This window comes from Dendrobates tinctorius, unplaced genomic scaffold (assembly GCF_039654945.1).
Source record: "Dendrobates tinctorius isolate UK_male_01 unplaced genomic scaffold, ASM3965494v1 ptg000047l, whole genome shotgun sequence".
Lineage (NCBI taxonomy): Eukaryota > Metazoa > Chordata > Amphibia > Anura > Dendrobatidae > Dendrobates > Dendrobates tinctorius.
In genome coordinates, this window is record NW_027361715.1 from 2,353,488 (window position 1) to 2,375,912 (window position 22,425).

Genomic DNA, 22,425 nt, shown 5'->3' on the forward strand with positions numbered 1-22,425 from the left:
ATGAACAGAGAGTCTGACTTCCGCAAGGAAGTCGTCCGGGCTAGATAGACTCTCAATGCCCTGACTAGGTCCAGCTTGTCCAAAGACGGCTCCCGAGGGTGAGCTGGGCTCGGGCAGAAGGATGGCAGAACAATGTCCTCATTGAGGTGAAACGAAGATACCACCTTCGGAAGAAAAGAGGGCGGAGGCCGCAGAACTACCTTGTCCTGATGAAGGACCAAAAAAGGAGAGCGGCAAGAAAGTACCGCTAATTCCGACACGCGCCGGATGGAGGTAATGGCCACCAGAAAGGCCACTTTCCAAGAAAGGAGGGAAAGGGAAACGTCCCTGAGAGGTTCAAAAGGAGGACCCTGCAGAACCAAATTAAGATCCCAAGGATCCACGGGAGCTCGGTACGGAGGAACCGTGTGAGCCACACCCTGGAGGAAGGTTTTGACCTGGGGCCGGGAGGCCAGCGTTTTCTGAAATAAAATGGACAGTGCCGAAACTTGACCCTTCAAGGAACTGAGAGCAAGCCCAGCATCCAGCCCTGCCTGAAGAAACGCCAGAATAGAAGGGAGCGAAAAAACCAAGGGCGCTATGTCATTGGCCTCACACCAGGAGAAATAGGCTTTCCAAGTACGGTAATAGATCTTCGAAGAAGGCGGCTTTCTGGCGCGGATCATGGTATGAATTACCCGATCAGAGAATCCTGCCCGTCTCAAAACCTCGGTCTCAACAGCCACGCCGTTAAATTGAGCGACCGAGAATTGGGGTGGCAAATCGGGCCTTGAGACAGCAGATCTGCCCGTCGGGAAGCTTCCAGGGGGCGTCCGCGAGAAGGTTGACAATGTCTGCGAATCAAGACCTTCTGGGCCAATTCGGGGCGATGAGGATGACTGGAATCCCCTCTGCTTTGATTTTCTTCAACAGCTTGGGAAGAAGAGGCAGAGGAGGGAACAGGTAGGGGAGCACGAACTGTGACCAAGGGACGGCCAGAGCGTCGGCGCCCACTGCCAGAGGGTCCCGAGACCTGGACACGAATTGTGGGACTTTCCTGTTGAGGCGAGATGCCATGAGGTCTACATCCGGGGTTCCCCACCGACGGCAGAGCAGATGAAACACCTCCGGATGTAGGGACCATTACCCTGCCGCGAGACCCTCGCGGCTGAGGAAATCGGCGGCCCAGTTGTCCACGCCGGGAATGTGAACCGCGGAAATCGTTGGAACAAAGGTCTCTGCCCATTGAAGAATTCTGGACACTTCCGCCAGGGCTGAGACACTCCGTGTCCCCCCTTGGCGGTTGATATACGCCACCGCTGTGGCATTGTCTGTCTGAATCCTGACAGTCAGGCCCTTGAGGCGCCTTTCCCAGTGGACGAGAGCTAGATGGATCGCCCGTATCTCTAGGACATTGATCTGCAGAGCTGATTCCTGAGTCGACCATCGACCCTGAACAGTGTGATTGCGGAACACTGCACCCCAGCCGATGAGGCTGGCGTCCGTAGTGACAATCTGCCAGTGAACGGGAAAAGACCGCCCCAAGAGAATGAGGGGAGACGTCAACCACCCGTTGAGAGACCGCCTGATCCGGCAGGAAAGGCGAACCGGACGATCCAGAGACAGAGCCGACCTGTTCCACCTGGACAAAATGGCCTGCTGGAGTGGCCTGACGTGAAATTGGGCAAAGGGAACTGCCTCTATCGCCGCCACCATCTTCCCCAGGACCCTCATGGCTGACCTGAGGGATGGAAATCGTGTGATCTGTAATGATCGCACGCCCTGCTGCAGGGAAAGAATCTTGTCTTGTGGGAGAAATACCCTTGACCGACGAGTGTCGAACAGAAGGCCCAGAAACACAAGGCGTTAAGTAGGGACCAGACAGGACTTTTCCCGGTTGACGATCCACCCAAAACTGGACAGGGTGTCTAGAACGATCGCCACACTTAGGCGGGCCTGTTGAAAGGAGGGGGCCTTGATCAGGATATCGTCGAGGTACGGAAAAAGAACGAGACCTCTGATCCTCAACAAGGCCATCAACGCCGCCATAATCTTCGTGAAGACTCTGGGAGCGGTGGCGAGCCCGAAAGGAAGCGCGACGACCTGGTAATGTTCGTGAAGAATCGCAAACCGCAGGAACTTCTGATGTCCGGGAAATATGGGCACCTGTAGATAGGCATCTTGGATGTCTATGGAACCCATGAATTCCTGCTCCTCCATGGAAGCAATTACCGAGCGAAATGACTCCATCCGGAAGTGGCGAAGGCGAACTCTCTTGTTGAGTAACTTGAGATCCAAGATGGGTCGAACTATCCCGTCCTTTTTCGGCACCACAAACAGGTTTGAATAAAACCCTGTGAAGCGTTCCGTTTCGGGAACGGGCACAATCACCCCGGAACTGAGAAGAGAGGCGATGGCCGAACCGAACCCCGGGACCAAGGCCGGATCCCTCGGCGGACGGGATTGTAAGAAACGATCCCGTGGAAGAGAAATGAACTCTATTTTGTATCCTGTTGATACAACCTCTCTGACCCAAGCGTCCTCTACTGAGGCGAGCCAGACGTCGCTGAAGAAGAGAAGTCGACCTCCCAATTGGAAGGGACCCACGGGAGACCGATGGTAGTCATGCGGACGTAGACCGTCCAGATCTAGATCTGGACGGTCTTCCCTGGGAAGAGTGGGACCGCCAGGACGGAGTGGGCCTGAAGGAAACCTTCTTTCTTTCCTGACGTGCCTGTGGCCTTTGCTGGTTGGAAGGGTTTTCCGCCGTATTGAAACGGCGGAAAGTCCGACAGGGACGAAACTGACGCCTTGGAGGAGGTCTGCGAGGCTTGGAGGGGAGAAGAGAACTCGTACCTCCGGTGGCGTCCTTAATAATCTGATCCAATTGTGATCCGAAGAGACGCACTCCATGAAAAGGCAGATTGGTCAGAGACTTTTTAGAGGACAAGTCCGCCTGCCAGGCCTTGAGCCAAATTGTACGTCGGATTGCCACGATGTTACTTGACGCCTGAACTGCGCAAGATGCGGCATCCAAGGAGGCAGAAAGCAGATAATCCCCCGCATGGGAAATCTGATTGGCGAGATCGGCCAAATGCTCTGGTCGTGCCTTATCCAGAATGCCCTGCCGAAGGTCATCTGCCCAAGTGGATATGGCCTTTGCTGCCCAAGAAGAAACAAAGACTGGACATACCGCTGCTGATGCCGCTTCGAAGGCAGATTTTGCTAGAGATTCTATGATCCTATCATTAGAATCTTTTAGCGACGCCACACCTGACAGCGGAAGGACTGTATTATTAGAAAGTCTGGACACGGGAGGGTCCACCGAGGGAGAAGCGGCCCAGTTGTCCGTGAGCTCTTTAGCAAACGGGTACAGCACGCCGAGACGCTTTCCTCTTTGAAAGCGTCTGGTCGGATCTTCTCTCTCCTTTGTAAAAATCTTTCCAAACTCAGAATGGAAGGGAAACACCCTGGATGGTGTTTCCGCCCGTCTGGACGAAACCTCCTGATCTGAGGATTTCGCAGGGGCGTCAGCGATGTCTAAGGTATGGTGAATCGCGGCAATGAGGTTTTGCACCGTAACCTTCATGTTCGCATCCTGGTCCGAATCCAGCTCTAAGACCCCTTCCGATTCCGAAAGCGCTTCTCCTGACTCGGGGGAGGAGGCCCGAGAGGGAGACTGCTGGGGACTATGGGGTGAGGTAGGACGAGGGGAGGACTCCGCCTGGAGGTCCTGCCTGGGCCTCTTGCGACTGCCGCTGGCTGGCTCAGATGGGATGTCCTGAGACGTGCTGGGTCCCGCCGAAGCTCCCAAGGGCAACTTGTCCAGAACGGCTACTAGGGACTGAGAAACCTTGATGAGGTCTGCCACTGACTGTGATTGAGAGGAGGCCCAACCCGGCATGGGGGGCTCACTTGCCCCTGGGGCTATGGATGGCTCCTGAGCGGCGTCGGGCTGGACGCAGAGCTGGTACGATCAGACTTAGCGTTGGACATAGTGAAAAGAGAGGCAGTGCCGGCCGGTTGGGGGACAGAAGGCAGAGAAGGGTGTCAGTCTGCAGGTGCAGAGCTACTCACGGTCCGGTGTCCCCAAGGGAGACGCTCTCTGATCTGGCTGCAGGATGAGGCCAGGCCAATCCGGCTGAAAAAAGCCCCAGCGACCGAAATCCGGCAGGGAATGAGGTCCGGCTGGCAGGCTGAGAAGATGGCGACCACCAGGGAAAGGGCGCGCTGCCAGAGGGAGAAGGGCGGAGCTCGCTGCAGAGATCCCCTTAGCACCGCCCGCTGTCCAATAGCAGGCTGGTGTGAGGCAAGGGGGCTGGGAAGGCCTAGGATGGGCGGGAGAGAAGCCCGCTTAGAAGAAAGGGGCAGGGGGCATGGCCGCGACGCAGCGGTAGGCCCGAGATGAAGCCGGGGCCTAAATTAATAGCGCCGGCCGCCTGTCAGCAGGGGGTCGGCGCGGAAGACGCGCCGCAACACCGGGCGCAGAACAAGGCCCGAAAGAAAAGGGGCCTTCATGGATGCGGCGACCGTGGGGAGAAGCGGGCGCGCAGGCCCTACCGTGGTCCCCTGGCGACCGCCTTAGGATGAAAACGCCGGGGGACCGCTAGACCGCATACTCACCCAGGCCGGGGGCCACAATAAAGGTACCTGAGAATCCCACGCTGTCTGTCGTCTTTATGGAATCCACGCCCCGTCCAACCGTCAGGCTCTGGTAGGCGAGATGGTGGGAGGCGGGGGGCAAGGACCGTCCGTATAGCTGGCACGCACCTGTGCGAGGCTCCTGGTCCTGCCGCAGAGACCTATGAGGATACGGGGTGGCAGTACACGCCGTACTCATAGTCTCTTTGTGGGAGTACGGATGTGACTGTTCACTCCGTATCCCTCCGAAACCTGTAAAGGAACGACGCACGACGAGGTAGATAGGGGTCTAATAAAAGACCCGTGTCCACCTCCTACTGACACTAAGCTAAACTGAGGAACTTCCTGCCGGTCGGTGGGGTGTACAATGCGGAGGAGGAGCTAACCTTTTTTTGTGCATAGTGTCAGCCTCCTAGTGGCAGCAGCATACCCCCATGGTCTCTGTGTCCCCCAATAAGGCGAACGAGAAAGATGTCAGCACACAAGGTATGTCATCAATTACAGGTACATTCAAATATGGCTCATCAGGAGGCCTGATAAACTGACACTAAGTCATCAAGCTGGACATCATGACTTGGTATCAATTTATCAGGCCTCCGTACAGGTGAAACGCATCAAGGCAGATGACTCTAGACGTGTCTGGATAAGTACCAAGTTTTTCCACAAACTAATTTCTATACTTTGATCTCATGTTCCTTAGCTATATTCTGACACTGGTGTTTGAATGTATCTGTAATCAATGACATATCTTGTCTGCTGACGTGTGTCCATACAGCATACACTGTATACCTATATCTATTAAGGGCAGTGTAGGGTGCCCTAGGGACAGCAGCCATGGAGCAGGGGCACCGTTCTCCCATATATAGGGTGCCATCCTCCGCTGTTAGGCAGAGATCCAGATCTTAGGACAACAGGGTAAATTGGCTTTTTCCAGCTATACCTTTTCTGTTTTAAGGAGTCAGATACCTGGACTGATTCTCTTCCCCTTTCTATTTATTCCCTTTGTCTCCCACTTGTTTATTTGCGGATTTGGAATCAGTGGTGAAATCTTCTGTTTCCTATTAATAAGGCGCTAAATATTTTTTTGCGGCTACTACACTTTGATATCCAAGCTGGCACTGTCGAGGGCACACTAGAGAAATAAAAGAAAACCGCTGAGGAGCAGCAGTGCCACCCTCCGCTGTGTAGTCAGGTGCTCAGGAAAGGGTATAAAAGTGGGTGCATCCAGTAGTCTCTACATCAGCATCGCATTTTAGCATTGTAAAGTGTGTGTCTTTTATGCTGCTAGTCCTATTTACAATTATTAATAAAGGTTAATGTTTTAATTAGGGGTTTTCTTAGGCCCACAGTAAAAAACCTAAGTACATAAAGTCAAGAGTAACCCCTTTAAGGCTACAATATTTTGCCCATTACTGGAGACTCTTGCTAGTTCTCTACTATTGGGGTTAATTGGCTTCATGAATCCCTTCCAAAGACAGAGGAAGAAAACTTACTCTAGGAGTCGAGGAATCCAGCTTGGCTTCCTGTGGAAACAAAAGTGCAATTAATGACTTGGCTGACATGGATGGTTATCGCACAAAGAATGAATTATGTGAGCAGACAAGGGCAGTAAATACAGTTACTAGGATGAGCCTGTCCCCCCCATACACACAGTCATGGCCAAAAGTGTTGGTACCCTTGAAATTGCACAATTATTTTAAAAAAAAATTTTTTTTGTTAGGAAATTATAAGGGTTCAAAAGTTCACCAGCGATTTCTCAACTTTCCAACAAAACCATTTATTTCATTTTAGGGACCACCTCACATTTACAAAGTGTCTTTGAGGGGTCTATAGGACAGAAAGTAACCAAAAGTGACACCATTCTAAAAAAAATGCACCCCTCAATGTGCTCAAAACCACATTCAAGAAGTTTATTAACCCTGCACAGGAATTTTTGGAATGTGGAAGGAAAAAAAAAATGAACACTTAATTTTGCACCATATATTTTACTTTAGACTTAAACTTTTATTTTCACGAGGAAAACAGGACAAAAAAATGGACCCCAAAATTAAATTGTGCCATTTCTCCTGAGCAAGCAGATACCTCATATACGGGGGAAAACCACTGTTTGGGCACACGGCAGGGCTCGGAAGGGAAGCGGTGCTTTCTGAATATAAAACTTGCTGGATTAATTAGCGGACGCCATGATGCATTTGGAGAGCCTATGGTTGTGCCTGAACAGTGGAAATCCCCCACAGGTGACACCATTTTGCAAACTAGACCCCTCAAGGAATGTATCCAGATGTGTGGTGAGCACCTTCAACGCCCAGCTGCTTCACAGAATTTTATAATGTAGAGCCGTGAAAACATAAAATAAAAAAAATTAAATATTCCCACAAAAATTTTAGCACCAATTTTTTTTTTATTTTCACAAGGATAGCAGGATAAAAAAAAACACCAAAATAAGTTGTGTAATTCCTCCTGAATATGCCGATACCCCATATGTGGTCGAAAACTACTTCTGAGGCACAGTGCAAAGCTCAGAAGAGAAGGAGCGCCATATTGGAGGTCAGATTTTGGGGTTACGGTTTGAGGGTGCCATGTTACATTGGCAGAGCCCCTGAGGCTCCAGAACAGCAGAACCCCCCCATAAGTGACCACATTTTACAGACTACACCTCTCAGTGAATTCAGCTAGGGTGCAGTGGTCACATTGACACCACAGGTGGGTCACATTTTTTTTATAGTATTGGGCTGTGAAGAAAAAGATAATTACCGTATATAAGCCGAGATTTTTAGCCCATTTTTTTGGCTGAAAGTCCCCCCTCTCAGCTTATACACGGGTCATATACCTGGGGGTCGTTAGGGGAGGGGGAGTGGGGGTGTCAGAGATCATACTTACCTGTCCTGCCGTGGTCTCTGCAGCCTCGCTCGCTTCTCCACTGTCTCTAGCTGTCACGTGGTGCCACTCATTACCACTCATGAATATGCGCATATTCATGAGTGGTAATGAGCGGTACCACGTGACCGCTGGAGACAGGAAGGGAGACCGTGGAGAAGCGAGCGAGGCTGCAGAGACCATGGCAGGATGGCTGAGTATAGCGATATTCACCTGTCCAGGGTCCATCGCTGCTCACCACTGTCTCTGCTGCATCCTGTGTCAGTGACGTTTAGGCATCAGGGGGCGCGGTGACGTGATTAGTGCGCGCCGCCCCTCTACTGGCTGAACAGTCACTGACACAAGAAGCAGCAGACAGCGGCGATGGACCCAGGAGAGGTGAGTATGGATTTTTTTTTTGCAGCATATGGGGGCATAGTCTATGGGGCAGCATATGGGGGCAGAGTCTATGGGGCAGCATATGGGGGCATAAACTATGGAGCAGCATATGGGGGCATAAACTATGGAGCAGCATATGGGGGCATAAACTATGGAGCAGCATATGAGGGCATAATCTATGGGGCAGCATAATCTATGGGGGCATAATCTATGGAGCAGCATGTGGGGGCATATTCTATGGGGCAGCATGTGGGGGCATAAACTATGGAGCAGCATGTGGGGGCATAAACTATGGAGCAGCATATGGGGTCATAAACTATGGAGCAGCATATGGGGGCATAAACTATGGAGCAGCATATGGGGGCATAAACTATGGAGCAGCATATGAGGGCATAATCTATGGGGCAGCATAATCTATGGGGGCATAATCTATGGAGCAGCATGTGGGGGCATATTCTATGGGGCAGCATGTGGGGGCATAAACTATGGAGCAGCATGTGGGGGCATAAACTATGGAGCAGCATGTGGGGGCATAAACTATGGAGCAGCATGTGGGGGCATAAACTATGGAGCAGCATGTGGGGGCATAAACTATGGAGCAGCATGTGGGGGCATAATCTATGGAGCAGCATATGGGGGCATAATCTATGGGGCAGCATAATCTATGGGGCAGCATAATCTATGGGTCAGCATAATCTATGGGGCAGCATAATCTATGGGGCAGCATATGGGGGCATAGTCTATGGGGCAGCATATGGGGGCATAGTCTATGGGGCAGCATATGGGGGCATAGTCTATGGGGCAGCATATGGGGGCATAGTCTATGGGGCAGCATATGGGGGCATAGTCTATGGGGCAGCATATGGGGGCATAGTCTATGGGGCAGCATATGGGGGCATAGTCTATGGGGCAGCATATGGGGCATGGTCTATGGGGCAGCATATGGGGGCATGGTCTATGGGGCAGCATATGGGGGCATGGTCTATGGGGCAGCATATGGGGGCATGGTCTATGGGGCATGGTCTATGGGGCAGCATATGGGGGCATGGTCTATGGGGCAGCATATGGGGGCATGGTCTATGGGGCAGCATATGGGGGCATGGTCTATGGGGCAGCATATGGGGGCATAGTCTATGGGGCAGCATATGGGGGCATAGTCTATGGGGCAGCATATGGGGGCATAGTCTATGGGGCAGCATATGGGGGCATAGTCTATGGGGCAGCATATGGGGGCATAGTCTATGGGGCAGCATATGGGGGCATAGTCTATGGGGCAGCATATGGGGGCATAGTCTATGGGGCAGCATATGGGGGCATAGTCTATGGGGCAGCATATGGAGACAGTCTATGGAGCAGCATATGGGGGGCATAAACTATAGAGCAGCATATGGGGGCTGGGGCATAAACTATGGAGCAGCATATGGGGGCATAGTCTATGGATTCCACCCTCGGCTTACACACGAGTCAATAAGTTTTCCCAGTTTTCTGTGGCAAAATTAGGGGGGGGGTCGGCTTATACACGAGTATATACGGTACATTTTTATCACCAGAATTTTGTTTTAGCCTCAGATTTTACAATTTTCACACTGGGAAATGGGTAAAAATGGCAAAAAAATTTGTCCCACAATCTTTATTGTATGTAGAAATACCCCATATGAGCCTGTACAGTACGGCTTAGCCACACAGAGAGACCCAGGTGAGACAGATCGCTATTGGGAAACAGTGCTTCGTCCCTCCCAAGTCTCACCTTTTATCTTAGCAGTACTATAATAGTTTGTGGACTCCATATACAGAGCCCCTAAGTGCTAGAAGAGCAAAATCCCCCTCAAGTGACCTCATTTTGGAAATTATATTCCCTTGGGAATTTATCTACAGATGTAGTGCCGATTTTGACTCCATGGGAGTTTTCCAGAAACAGGCAGCAGTGGATGTTGCTGAGCGAAAACTGCCGTTGTAGTGACCAGTACGTTGTAGTGACCGTACACTGTGCAGAGCTCATGCACTAAATTAGGCGGGCTGTCATCGCTACAGAAATGACAAACATGTGGACACTAACTGCGATTTAGGCACACTGGGGCATCTGGATTTTGGAGCACAATTTGCCAAATTTCTCTTGGGTACGAGGAGCCATTTAGCTTTCCCAGAGCCTTTTTGCTACTACTAACGGGGAAGCCCCCTATCTTTCCTTTAACAGATTACGAACCTGAATGAGGACTTCTTTTTTTTGTTTTTTTGTGGACTGACTTGAAGATTTTATTTGGAACATAATTTGGAACGCATTTATCCGGCACTCTACGCTGACCACTTACATTGGGGTTTTCCTTTAAATCGTAGAGTGGCGTAATTTAGATTAAACCCCCCCCAAGGGATCCATGCACTACAGTGAGGCAGCAGAGTTAGTCACGTGGGGAGCGCCGCTGATCGCGGTCGGGTGTCAGCTGATTATCACAGCTGACACCCGGCACTGTGTGTCAGGGGCGGTCATGGACCGCCCCCCCGGCACATTAACCCCTGGCACACTGCGATCAAGCATGATCGCAGTGTACAGGGGGAATAGGAGAGAAGCGCGCAGGGAGGGGGCTCCCTCATGCTTACCTGCGACCCCCGGAGCGACGCGATATGCTGCGTTGCTCCGAGAGTCCTCCTCCCTGCAGGCCCCCGGATCCAATATGGCCACGGGTGCCTTGGGGGTCCTGCAGGGAGGTGGCTTCCTCACTGCTTGCTGCAGCGCCTGTCAGATCGCCGATCTGACACAGCACTGTTCTAAGTGTCAGATCGGCGATCTGACACAAGACAGTGATGTCCCCCCCCCCCCCCCCCCCCCGGGACAATATAATAAAGTTAAAAAAAAAAAGAAAAACACTTGTAAAAATAATTTAAAAAAAAATATCCCAAAATAAAAGATATTCCCTAATAATTTCTTTTTTTTCTAAAAAATAATTAAAAAAAAAAACAATAAAAGTACACATTTAGTATCGCGCGTCCGTAACGACCCACCCTATAACTGTCCCATTAGTTAACCTCTTTAGTGAACCCATTCAAAAAAACAAATAAAACAACAATGCTTTATCATACCGCCGAACAAAAAGTGCAATAACGCGAGATCAAAAAGACATATAAATAACCATGGTACCGCTGAAAAAGTCATCTTGTCCCGCAAAAAACGAGCCACCATACAGCATCATCAGCGAAAATATAAAAAAAGTTATAGCTCGCGGAATAAGCCATGCAAAAATAATTATTTTTTATATAAAATTGGTTTTATTGTATAAAAGCGCCAAAACATAAAAAAATGACAAATGAGGTATCGCTGTAATCGTACTGACCCGAACAATAAAACCGCTTTATCAATTTTACCACACGCGGAACAGTGTAAACTCACCCCCCCCCCCCCAAAAGAAATTCATGAAATGCTGGTTCTTGTTCATTCTGCATCCCAAAAATCGGAATAAAAAGCGATCAAAAAATGTCACGTCCCCGAAAATGATACCAATAAAAATGTCAACTCGTCCCGCAAAAAATAAGACCTCACATGACTCTGTGGGTCAAAATATGGAAAAATTATAGCTCTCAAAATGTGGTGATGCAAAAACTATATTTACAATAAAAAGCGTCTTTTAGTGTGTGACAGCTGCCAAATAAAAACCGCCATAAATAGTAAATCAAACCCCCCCGTTATTACCCCCTTAGTTAGGGAAAATAATAAAATTTAAAAAAATGTATTTATTTCCATTTTCCCATTAGGGTTAGGGCTAGGGTAAGAGTAAGGGCCTCTTTCACACTTCAGTTTTTTGTGTCAGTTAAAATCCGCCAAAAAGGTGGAAAAGTGGATACGTTCCTAACTGATGCTTTTGACGGATCCGCAGAATTTTAAAGGAACCGCTGGCAGGGAAGGAGAGAGAGAGGGAGAGGGAGAATTTTTTCGTCCGCCAGAAAGGATTTCAGGGTTAATTTTCTCCCTGACTTCCTTTCTCCGGTCATGCGCAATGGAAAATGCGGATCCAACAACAAAAGAACGTTGCAAGGTCCGTCCAGGCATGCCGGCGGACGCTAAAAATTTGACGGATCCTCACAAAAACGGATCCAACGGATGGCCATCCGTCAAGATGCGCCGGTAATGCAACTCAATGGGGAAAAAAACGGATCCGCAAAAAAAAAAATGGCGGATCCGTTTTTTTCAAAACCTGGCGGATTTTGACTGATGGTCAAAAACGGAAGTGTGAAAGAGGCCTTAGGTCTAGGGTTGAGATTAGGGTTAGGGGTGGAGGTAGAATTGGGGGGTTTCCACTGTTTTGGTACATCAGGGGCTTTCCAAACGCGATATGGTGTCTGATCTCAACTCCAGCCAAAAAAGTCAAATGGCGCTGCTTCCCTTCCAAGCTCTGCCATGCGCCCAAATAGTGGTTTTCCCCCACATATGGGGTATCAGCGTACTCAGGACAAATTGCACAATAACTTTTGGTGCCATGTTTCCCTTGGGAAAATAAAAATTGGGGGTGAAAAGATCATTTTTGTGGAAAAAAAATATTTTTTTAATTGTACGGCTGTACGTTATAAACTTTTGTGAAGTCCTTGGGGGTTCAAAGTTCTCACCAAAATGCGGTCACTCGTGGGGGGGGGGGGAGGTTCCAACTTTCCACTGTTAAGCACATCAGTGGCTCTCCAAACGTGACATGGCGCCCGATCTGAATTCCGGCCAATTTTCCGTTGAAAAAGTCAAGTGGCGCTCCTTCCCTTTCGATCTCTGCCATGCGCCGTAACAGTGGTTCCCCCCCACATATCAAGTATCAGCGTACTCAGGACAAATTGTACAATAACTTTCGCAGTCCAATTTCTCCTGTTACCCTTGGTAAAATGAAAAAAAATTGGACCTGAAGTAATTTTTTTTGTGAAAAAAAGTTAAATGTTCATTTTTTTTAACATTCAAAAAATTCCTGTGAAGCACCTGAAGGGTTAACAAAGTTCTTGAATGTGGTTTTGAGCACCTTGAGGGGTGCAGTTTTTAGAATGGTGTCACTTTTGGGTATTTTCTATCATATAGACCCCTCAAAGTGACTTCAAATGTGATGTGGTCCCTAAAAATAAAATGGTGTTATAAAAATGAGAAATCGCTGGTCAACTTTTAACCCTTATAACTTCCTAACAAAAAAAAAATTTTGGTTCCAAAATTGTGCTGATATAAAGTAAACATGTGGGAAATGTTAGTTATCAAGTTTTTTGTGTGCCATATCTCTGTGATTTAAGGGCATAAAAATTCAAAGTTGGAAAATTGCAAAATTTTCGCCAAATTTCCGTTTTTTTCACAAATAAATGCAAGTTATATGAATAAAATTTTACCACTAACCTGAAGTACAATATGTCACAAGAAAACAATATCAGAATCACCGGGATGCATGGAAGCATTCCCAAGTTATGACCTCATAAAGGGACAGTGGTCAGAATTGTAAAAATTGGCCCGGGCATTAACGTGCAAACCACCCTTGGGGATAAAGGGGTTAAAGAGGATTTGACCATGCAGATCACCCGCTTATGGCAAGAGTAAAAACGAGTGGAAAAATCCTCTTCCCAGCAGAATAGATTGCGTCACATACAAAAATCCATGAAAATCTGAGCAACTGCTTTCTGCAATGTGTGAACAGTGATGTATATTTTGCACTTCAGTTTACTGCACAATTATTGCAATCACAAACGTTGCATGTAAGGATGAATGCCTATGCACGAATGACTTCAAATTGTCCAAATGTTTAATCTGGTTTGGCAGCCACAGGAGAGTAAAACGGTACTCGAGGAATTATTATAGCTGTGATACTGAGGGTAAACGTCGCTGGCGTCAGTCACACAGCCACGGCGTACTAGATAAATCGGTTGGGTTGGAGGGTCCTTTGCCATGGTGTCACAAGAGAGAACCGCCATAGGCATTGTGGTTCCCATAGTAACATCTCTGGGGAGCTTCTTTTCAAGAAGAATTCCCCCCGGAGAAGTACAATTGTTTTTTTCCCAGGACAACGTGCACAGATAGACCACCGCTAGGGAGGAAAACTAATGTAAGGGGCCTGGATGACAGAGGAAGATGTGGTGGGGAGATATCTAATGGTTACATTGAGAAAGTCTGCAGATATTTAATAAAAAAAAAAAAAGGGATTGTTTTGTAGCAAACATAACCTGGCAGTATGATGACCTGGGTTAGTAAAATTGGCGATACCGAACCTGTGTGTTATTGTAGATTGGTGCTGAAAATTTCAGAAAATTGTAAAATAATAAATTTATAAAAAAAGGAATAGAAAGCAATTATACATAAGAATTGTGTTATTTTCTGAGACCTGTCTCTTTATTTTTTTGTCAATAGACATTGCAATTTTATCGATATTTTTGGGTAAAAACAATATTTTGATTGCTTTTTAAAAAGCATTAATTGGAGGGGGAGGATAAAGCGGAAACTGAAAACTGGCAATTCCACAGTTTAGGGTTTTTTTTCCTCTATGGCAATTCAATTTTTTTATGTGCAATTGTTTGATAGCTTTTTTTTTTTTATGATCTCCAGTGTCTGGGGGCCTTCAACAGGCGGCTGCTGGCTGTGTGGTACAGCCAGTTTCTGCTCAGTGCGGTGCAGGCTTAGCTCTCGAGTCCACGCCATACAACTGTACACAGAGTGTAATGTACATGTAAGTCACAAGTCGAGAAGAGGTTACAAGATTATATAGGTGGAAAAACTCTTAACTACAGCCGCAGTTTACTACAACTGAGAACAAATTTAAAAAATAAATAAATAAAAAATAAATGTGTTTTATTTGTCTATATTTGACATAACACACTGGTGGTAACGTGTAAAATAAAAACTGAAAACTACCTTGGGCTTATTGATATATAAAGAAAAAAAAAAGAAAATCTCAGATCCCCTTTGAAAAGGAAGTAAATGTGAAACTTTCTCAGTGGAGGCCCCTGAAGAAAAGCTGCGTGGCCCTACAGGAATTCAGTATGTGTGTCACAACCGTCTTATTTTAGCTCCATCTTCCCCAGCGGCAGACTTCTTATACCTTGTTTATACAGCAGCCCTCAGATCTAGGACTCCCAGCATCTTATTAATACGGTGTCATATTTTATTGCCCTGGTCTGTATGGAGGCCACGCAGACGAGTCATTTTCTATAGTCTCAAAGAAACTTTTTAACTACCGTATTTTCCGGCGTATAGGACGACCCCCCAACTTTTCCAGTTATAATAGAAAATCTTCTTAAAAGTCGGGGAGTCTTCTTATATGCAGTGTGTCATCTTATATGCTGGGTCTGGAGCAATCTGCATATGGCGGGGGAGTGGTCCCGATGACGAAGGGAGAGTGTAAGTGGAGTTATCATCCCCTTTTACCTCATTGGTGGCAGCGGTGCAATCTGCGGGGGTCTCTGTGCTGGGGATCGGCGGCTCCTCCATCTGCAGTGTGGCGGCTCTGTGCTGGGGGTCGGCAGCGACTCGTCTTTGTCCAGCGTGGGGGCGCTGTGCCGGGGGGCGGCTGCGGCGGCTCTTTGGGCAGCGTCGGGGCTCCTCTGGCATTTCCCCAAAGCCCGGAGGCCCAAGGCAGCTCCATTGCTGTGGTGTGGTGGCCTCCGGAGCCCGTGCATGCTGATTCAGATCTCGTTCGGGAGACGAGATCTGAATCAGCATGCACGGGCTCCGGCGGCCATTTTCCCAGAGGCCACCGCATCGCAGCAATGGAGCTGCCTTGGGCCTCCGAGCTTTGAGGAAATGCCGGAGGAGCCCCGACGCTGGACAGAGAGCCGCCGCAGCCGCCCCCAAGCACAGCACCCACACGCTGGACAAAGAGGAGCTGCGTCGACCCCCAGCACAGAGCCGCCACACTGCTGAAGGAGCCGCCGCACCGCTGCCACCAATTAGGTAAAAGGGGGATGATAACACCACTTACACCCTCCCATCTTCATCGGGATCACTCCCCCACCATATGCACTCGGCGTATAAGACGACACCCGGCGTATAAGATGATCCCCGACTTTTAAGAAGATTTTCAGGGGTTAAAAAGTCGTCTTATATGCCAGAAAATACGGTAAGCGTAAGGCTACTTTCACATTTGCGTTTTTGGGCATAAATGCGCATGCGTTTTTTTTCCTATATTTAACATGGGTGCGCATTGTCATGCGTTTGTATGCACATGTGTTTTTTTGCAGTGTGCGCCCGGGCGCACAAAATGCATCCTGTTGCATTTTTTGTGCGTCCGACCTGTCTCAAAAAAAACGCCTGCGCACGCAATGCACATGAAATTCACCCAAAACCCATTAAAGTCTATGGGAGCGCTGACGTGCGCATAGTCATGCGCACGTCAGCGCAAAAAAGCATGCACTTTTTTTTTTTTGCAAAAACCATGCGCAAAAAAACCAAGAAAACGCATTAAAAACGCGTTTGATGAGTTTTTATGCGCGTTTGAACTGCGCACACAGCACAGCTCAAAAAAACGCAAGTGTGAAAGTAGCCTAGTAAAAAAAAAAAAAAAAAAAAAAAAAAAAAAAAGATTGACAGTATATAACACCAACTGCTGGATTCACACTCATTCACAATTTTGGCAAAAATTTATGACACTGGTCCATTCATTTCAAAGGGTCTCCGTGTGCTGGGCGAAACACCCCATCAGATGCCTGGAACGGATATCACTTGAGTGTTGCACTTACTTTTTGCCAGCTGCGGGTTTCTGAGGCTGATCCCTAGTGACTTTCACCCAAGACGACATGTTGATCTGCCTGAAAAAGTGAAACGTTATTAGATTAATAATAAAAATTTTTTTTGCTTATATATCAGCCGTTATCATTAAAGGCTGGTAAACTACAGGCATATCCGACAGCATTTTATTTTATTGCCTAGTAAAGTGTAGTCTGCTGTGCTTAAAGGGAATCTGTCACCCTTTTTTTGAACTATCAGCTGCCGGCATTGACATCAGGGGCTTATCTACATACAGAATTCTGTAATGCTGTAGATAAGCCCCCGATGTAACCTGAAAGATAAGAAAAACACGTTAGATTATACTCACCGGAGGGGGCGGTCCGGTCCAATGGGTGTCGCGGTCCATTCCAGTGCCTCCCATCTTCACACGATGCCGTCCTTTTCTTCCCTTCCTGTCGTGGCTCCGATGCACTGCTCTGCCCTGTTGAGGGCAGAGCAGAATACTGCAGTGCGCAGGCACCAGACCTCTCCCAACGGGGCAGAGCAGTGCGCCTGCGCCGGAGCCACGACAGGAAAGAAAGAAGAAGACGGCATCGTGTGAAGATGGGAGGCGCCGGACCGGACCACGACACCCATCGGACCAGACCGCCCCCTCCGGTGAGTATAATCTCTTTTTTTCTTATCTTTCAGGTTACATCGGGGCTTATCTACAGCATTACAGAATGCTGTAGATAAGCCCCTGATGTCAATGCCAGCAGCTCATACTCCAAAAAAAGGTGCTCGCTCACACTGGTGTATAAAGTCGGTCCCACTCTCATCCAGGACAGTGGGAAGATTTTTTCACTTGTCATCTGTGTATACAATCCATTTTTTTTACTAGGCAGCTCTTAGACGACCAATTAGTTTCCTATTTTACAGAATTGTATCCATAAAAATCAGGTACCATACTGATGATCCATACGGCATGAGATTTTGTTTTTCACAACCATCAGAACAAAAAAGCTATTAGCCTGCAGATGAGGTTAATCTGCAAGTTAATAGTGTTGTGAACGTGCCCGGCATTGGCATGTCGACCCCCGCTATACATCCTGAGAATATATACATCCAGCAATGACTATAAACGCAGTGTGCATTTAGCCTTACAAAATGTCAGCACTCAAATCTTTAGGCTCCGTTTCCTTGATTAACTTTGGCGAGTTTTTGACATTTTAGCTTTTTTGCACCTGTTAAGTAAATTTAGGCTGTTTACAGTTTTTGTCTCTTGTTAGTATTTCATGTATTACATAAAGCTACTTGCTTTTGATACTTCCTGGTATTTGGCTTTGATAAAACATTATTGATATAGTCATGTGCGAATTTCACGCACCGCAGGTCACGTTACATCCATTTTGCTGGAACTGTAAGATGCTGCGTTTCTGATGGAGCAAAATCACGCAGCGTCGAAAACTCTTCGTGGAATCTTAGCTTCAGGCTGGTATCACACATACGAGAAACGGATCGGAGCGTGCGGCAACACAGCAATACATGCAGCCGCACGCTCTGCTCCCGAGTGCCGGGTATTAAGATGCGAGACTCGGCCGTGTTTCTCGCATGTGTGATCCCGGCCTTAATGTTTATACGGCTGAGGCCCCAAGAAGAAGTTCACCTGCTAACCCATGTAAATCTGATCCAAAATGCTGATGGAAACACTTTGAAAGCTGCTGTCCGTCCAATGCAGGACCTATTTTTGGACATGTTTAAAATATCCGAGGAAAGATTTCAGCATGGGAACTTAATTTGCTGGACATAATCAGTTAATGGCTTCAGTTATGTGAAATCCCATATATTTAGGTTTCATATTTATTAGCACAGGATGGGAAATATGCAGGCGTATTTGTGATTTAGTTTAATTAGTCTTATTTTTTGACAGACTGGACCTATGGACACGGCAATACGTCACACTATGTGCCCATTGTTCATCTGTAACGCGATTGTGGGTCGCTATGACATTCGGGAGTCTGTTGACTTTCATGCCGGTCATCACGGAGCTCCCTTTAATCTCAGCCTGTGGCCGGGCTTCAAAAAGGAGATTTTTGTGTACTCACCGTAAAATCTCTTTCTCTTAGCCTTTAATTGGGGGACACAGAACCGTGGGTGTTATGCTGCTGTCCGCTAGGAGGCGACACTATGCATAATCTGAAAAAGATTAACTTTGGCTCCTCCTCTGCAGTATACACCCCTGGACGGCGTCAGCCTTCTCCAGTTTTGTGCAAAAGCATTAGGAGGAATATACCAGAAACAAACCATGCCTGTAAGAAGACTACTAATAACGAGCTCAAACAATATGAGAACGCAACCGTAGCAAGGGCAACAGGGTGGGAGCTGTGTCCCCCAATTAAAGGCTAAGAGAAAGAGATTTTACGGTGAGTACACAAAAATCTCCTTTACTCTGTCGCCCAATTGGGGGACACAGAACCGTGGGACGTCCCAAAGCAGTCCCTGGGTGGGAAGCAGTGGACGAATATTGTGCTGACAGTCTCCTAGATTTGGGGTACTGCTGCCTGCAGGACCCGTCTACCCAGGCTCGCATCCGCTGAGGACTGGGTATGCACTCTGTAGTGTTTTGTAAATGTGTGCAGGCTAGTCCAAGTGGCTGCCTTACACACTTGATGTGCCGAGGCTTGATGCCGAATGGCCCAAGAGGCTCCTACCGCCCGCGTAGAGTGTGCCGTGATACCGGCTGGAAGAGGAGAATTGACAAGGCGGTAAGCCTCTTGTATGGTGGACTTGATCCACCTAGCAAGGGTGGCTTTGGAAGCCGGTAGGCCCTTGCGAACGCCTTCTGGAAGAAGGAAAAGTGAATCAGACTTCCGGAAGGGAGCAGTCCTACACACGTAAATACGAAATGCCCTGACAAGGTCAAGCGTATGCAGAGCCTTCTCCACTCTATGAACAGCAACCGGCAAAGAGATGGTAGTGAGATTTCCTCATTGAGGTGGAAGCTGGACACAACCTTCGGAAGGAAGGATGGGACTGTACGGAGAACCACCTTGTCCTGATGGAAAACCAGAAAGGGTTGTCTGCAGGAAAGTGCTGAAAGTTCGGACACCCTGCGTAGCGAGGTGATTGCCACCAGAAAAACCACCTTCTGTGACAGAAGGCGGATTGAGATCTCCTTAAGCGGTTCGAAAGGAGGTGTCTGCAATGCTGTCAAGAGCAGGTTGAGGTCCCACGTCTCCAATGGATGTTTGTAGGGGGGAACCAATCGGGAAACGCCTTGCAGAAAAGTCCTCACTTGCGGCTTGTTAGCAATACGCCTCTGAAAGAGCACTGAAAGCACTGACACCTGGCTCTTAAGCGAGCCCAGGGATAGCCTGGCGTCCAGGCCTGACTGAAGGAAACCGAGGACCTTTGGAAGAGAGTAGGGAAGTGGGACCTGTCAGCGAGATTCGCACCATGTGAAGAAAGCCTTCCAGGTACGATAGTAAATCCTGGCTGAAGCTGGCTTTCGAGCCCTGATCATGGTTTTAACGACGTCCGGTGAAAAACCTGCTTGGGTCAAAACCCAGGTCTCAATGGCCACGCCGTCAAATTGACAGCCCCTGAATTCTGGTGGAAGAGCGGGCCTTGTGACAGAAGGTCAGGACGTGTGGGGAGACGCCAGGGAGCGTCTGCTGTGAGTTGCACGACGCCGGCGTACCATGTACGCCTGGGCCAGTCTGGAGCGATCAGGATGGTGGGAACTCCCTCTTGCTTGATCTTCCTCAGGACTCTGGAGATCAGGGGGAGGGGTGGAAAAATGTACAGAAGCTGGAATTGGGTCCAGTACTGAACCAGGGCATCTGCTCCGAGCGACCGTGGATCGCGCGTCCTGGCCATGAAATTGGGAACCTTGGCATTGAGATGGGATGCCATCAGATCCACGTCCGGAGTCCCCCAGCGATGGCAGATCTGACGAAAAACTTCGGGATGGAGAGACCACTCCCCCGAGTCCATTCCTTGTCTGCTGAGATAGTCGGCTTCCCAGTTGTCCACACCCGGAATGTGGACCGCAGAGAGTACCGACCTCGCATCCTCCGCCCAGTGTAGGATACGTGTTACTTTGTTCATCGCCTGGATGCTGCGGGTCCCGCCTTGATGGTTCACGTATGCGACCACCGTGGCATTGTCCGACTGTACTCTGATATGAGCGTCTGCTAGCAAGTGATGAAAGGCTTTCAATGCCAGGAAGATGGCCTGAATTTCCAGGATGTTGATGGGCATGTTCGCTTCCATTGGTGACCACTTGCCTTGCGCTCTGTGATGTAGGTGCACCGCGCACCAACCCGTAAGGCTTGCGTCGGTGGTCAAAACCTTCCATTGACAGGAGAGAAAGGATTTTCCCCTTGCAAGCGAGGTTGGCTTGAGCCACCAGTGCACGAACCTTCTGGTTTTCGATGATAACCGGAACTCGCTGACGAGGGAGAACGGATTCCTGTCCCAGGACTTGAGGATCGCCAGTTGAAGGGGTCTGAGGTGAAACTGGGCAAATGGTACCGCCTCCATTGCTGCTGCCATCCTGCCAAGTACTCTCATGGCATACCGGAGACATCGGGGGGACTTGCGGAGGAGAGTGCGAACTCCCAAATGGAGGGCCAGTGCCTTGTCCCTGGGGAGGATCATCAGACCCCTGGAGGTGTCGAATAGCATCCCCAGGAAGGCCAGAGACTAACTCGGGGTAGTCGAGGACTTCTGTAAATTAACTAACCATCCCAGGCGACTCAGAGTGTCAATTGTGATTGAGACATTGACCTTGCAGTCCTTGAAGGTGGGGGCCTTGATGAGAAGGTCGTCCAGGTATGGAACGACTACTATGCCTCTGGAGTGTAGAACGTCCATGGTGGCTGCCATGACCTTTGTAAATGTTCTGGGAGCCGTGGCGAGACCGAACGGGAGGGCCACAAACTGGTAATGGTCTTGGTTGATTGCGAATCTGAGAAATCTGATAGGCGGGAGCAATCGGTATATGCAGGTATGCGTCCTGTATGTCTATGGAGGCGAGATATTCTCCTTTTTCCATGGACGCAACGATTGACCGGAGGGATTCCATGCGAAAGTGACGAACTCGAACATACTTGTTGAGTTGCTTGAGGTCTAGTATGGGTCGGACGCTGCCTCCCTTCTTGGGCACCACGAACAGATTGGAGTAGAACCCTCGGAAGCGCTCGTCTGCTGGAACCGCTACTATGACTCCTGCTTGCAGGAGGGAAGAAACCGCTTGATGGAAGGCTCGAGCTTTGAGTGGAGGCTTTGGAGGAACGGAGAAAGAGAAAGAACCTGTGCGGTGGGCTGGTAGTAAACTCGATCTTTTATCCTGAAGACACTATTTCCTTGACCCACTTGTCTTCTGTAATAGGCAGCAAGACCTGCTGAAAGAGTAGCAGTCGTGTGCCCACAAGTGGGGTGTCTTCCAGGGGGCACGAGTCATGATGAGGGGAAAGTCTGAGCTTTTCCTCCTTTGGATTTTGCCTGGCTTGCTTCTGACTTCCAGTTCCTGTCCGGCCTCTGTGTTGTCTCTGCGGGGGGAGCGGTTACGATTTTGTGCTGGGCGCGAGACGGACCAGCCTGAAGAATTCCGAAAGGATCGGAAAAGAGATTGATTACGTCTTTTAAAGGTGCGTTTTGGTTTTAGTTGAGGGAGAGAAGTACTTTTACCCCCGGTAGCATTGGATATCATTGTATCCAGCTTTTCACTGAAAAGACAACCACTGAAGTACGGGAGATTTGTTAGGGACTTTTTTGAGGCCACATCCGCCTTCCATTCTCTCAGCCAGAGAATACGCCGGATTGTGATGGCGTTTGATGCTATTCCCGCTACCCCTCTTGCAGAATCCAACGCTGCATGGATCATGTAATCTGCCACTACTGCAATT

The 22,425-nt window shown here is 48.7% G+C and overlaps 1 protein-coding gene across 3 annotated transcripts in view; it reads right to left on the reverse strand.

Moving 5' to 3' along the window:
• Positions 1-22,425, reverse strand: part of LOC141089688 (uncharacterized) — a 51,374-nt gene that overhangs the window by 20,198 nt on the left and 8,751 nt on the right. For all 3 annotated transcript variants that reach the window (XM_073576161.1, XM_073576162.1, XM_073576163.1), the window contains exons 2-3: positions 16,546-16,614; positions 6,114-6,143 (exon numbers count right to left, since the gene is read on the reverse strand). In XM_073576161.1, the coding sequence (XP_073432262.1) occupies positions 6,114-6,143; positions 16,546-16,604 (89 nt within the window). In that variant the 5' untranslated portion in view covers positions 16,605-16,614. The remainder of the gene's footprint in view (positions 1-6,113; positions 6,144-16,545; positions 16,615-22,425) is intronic.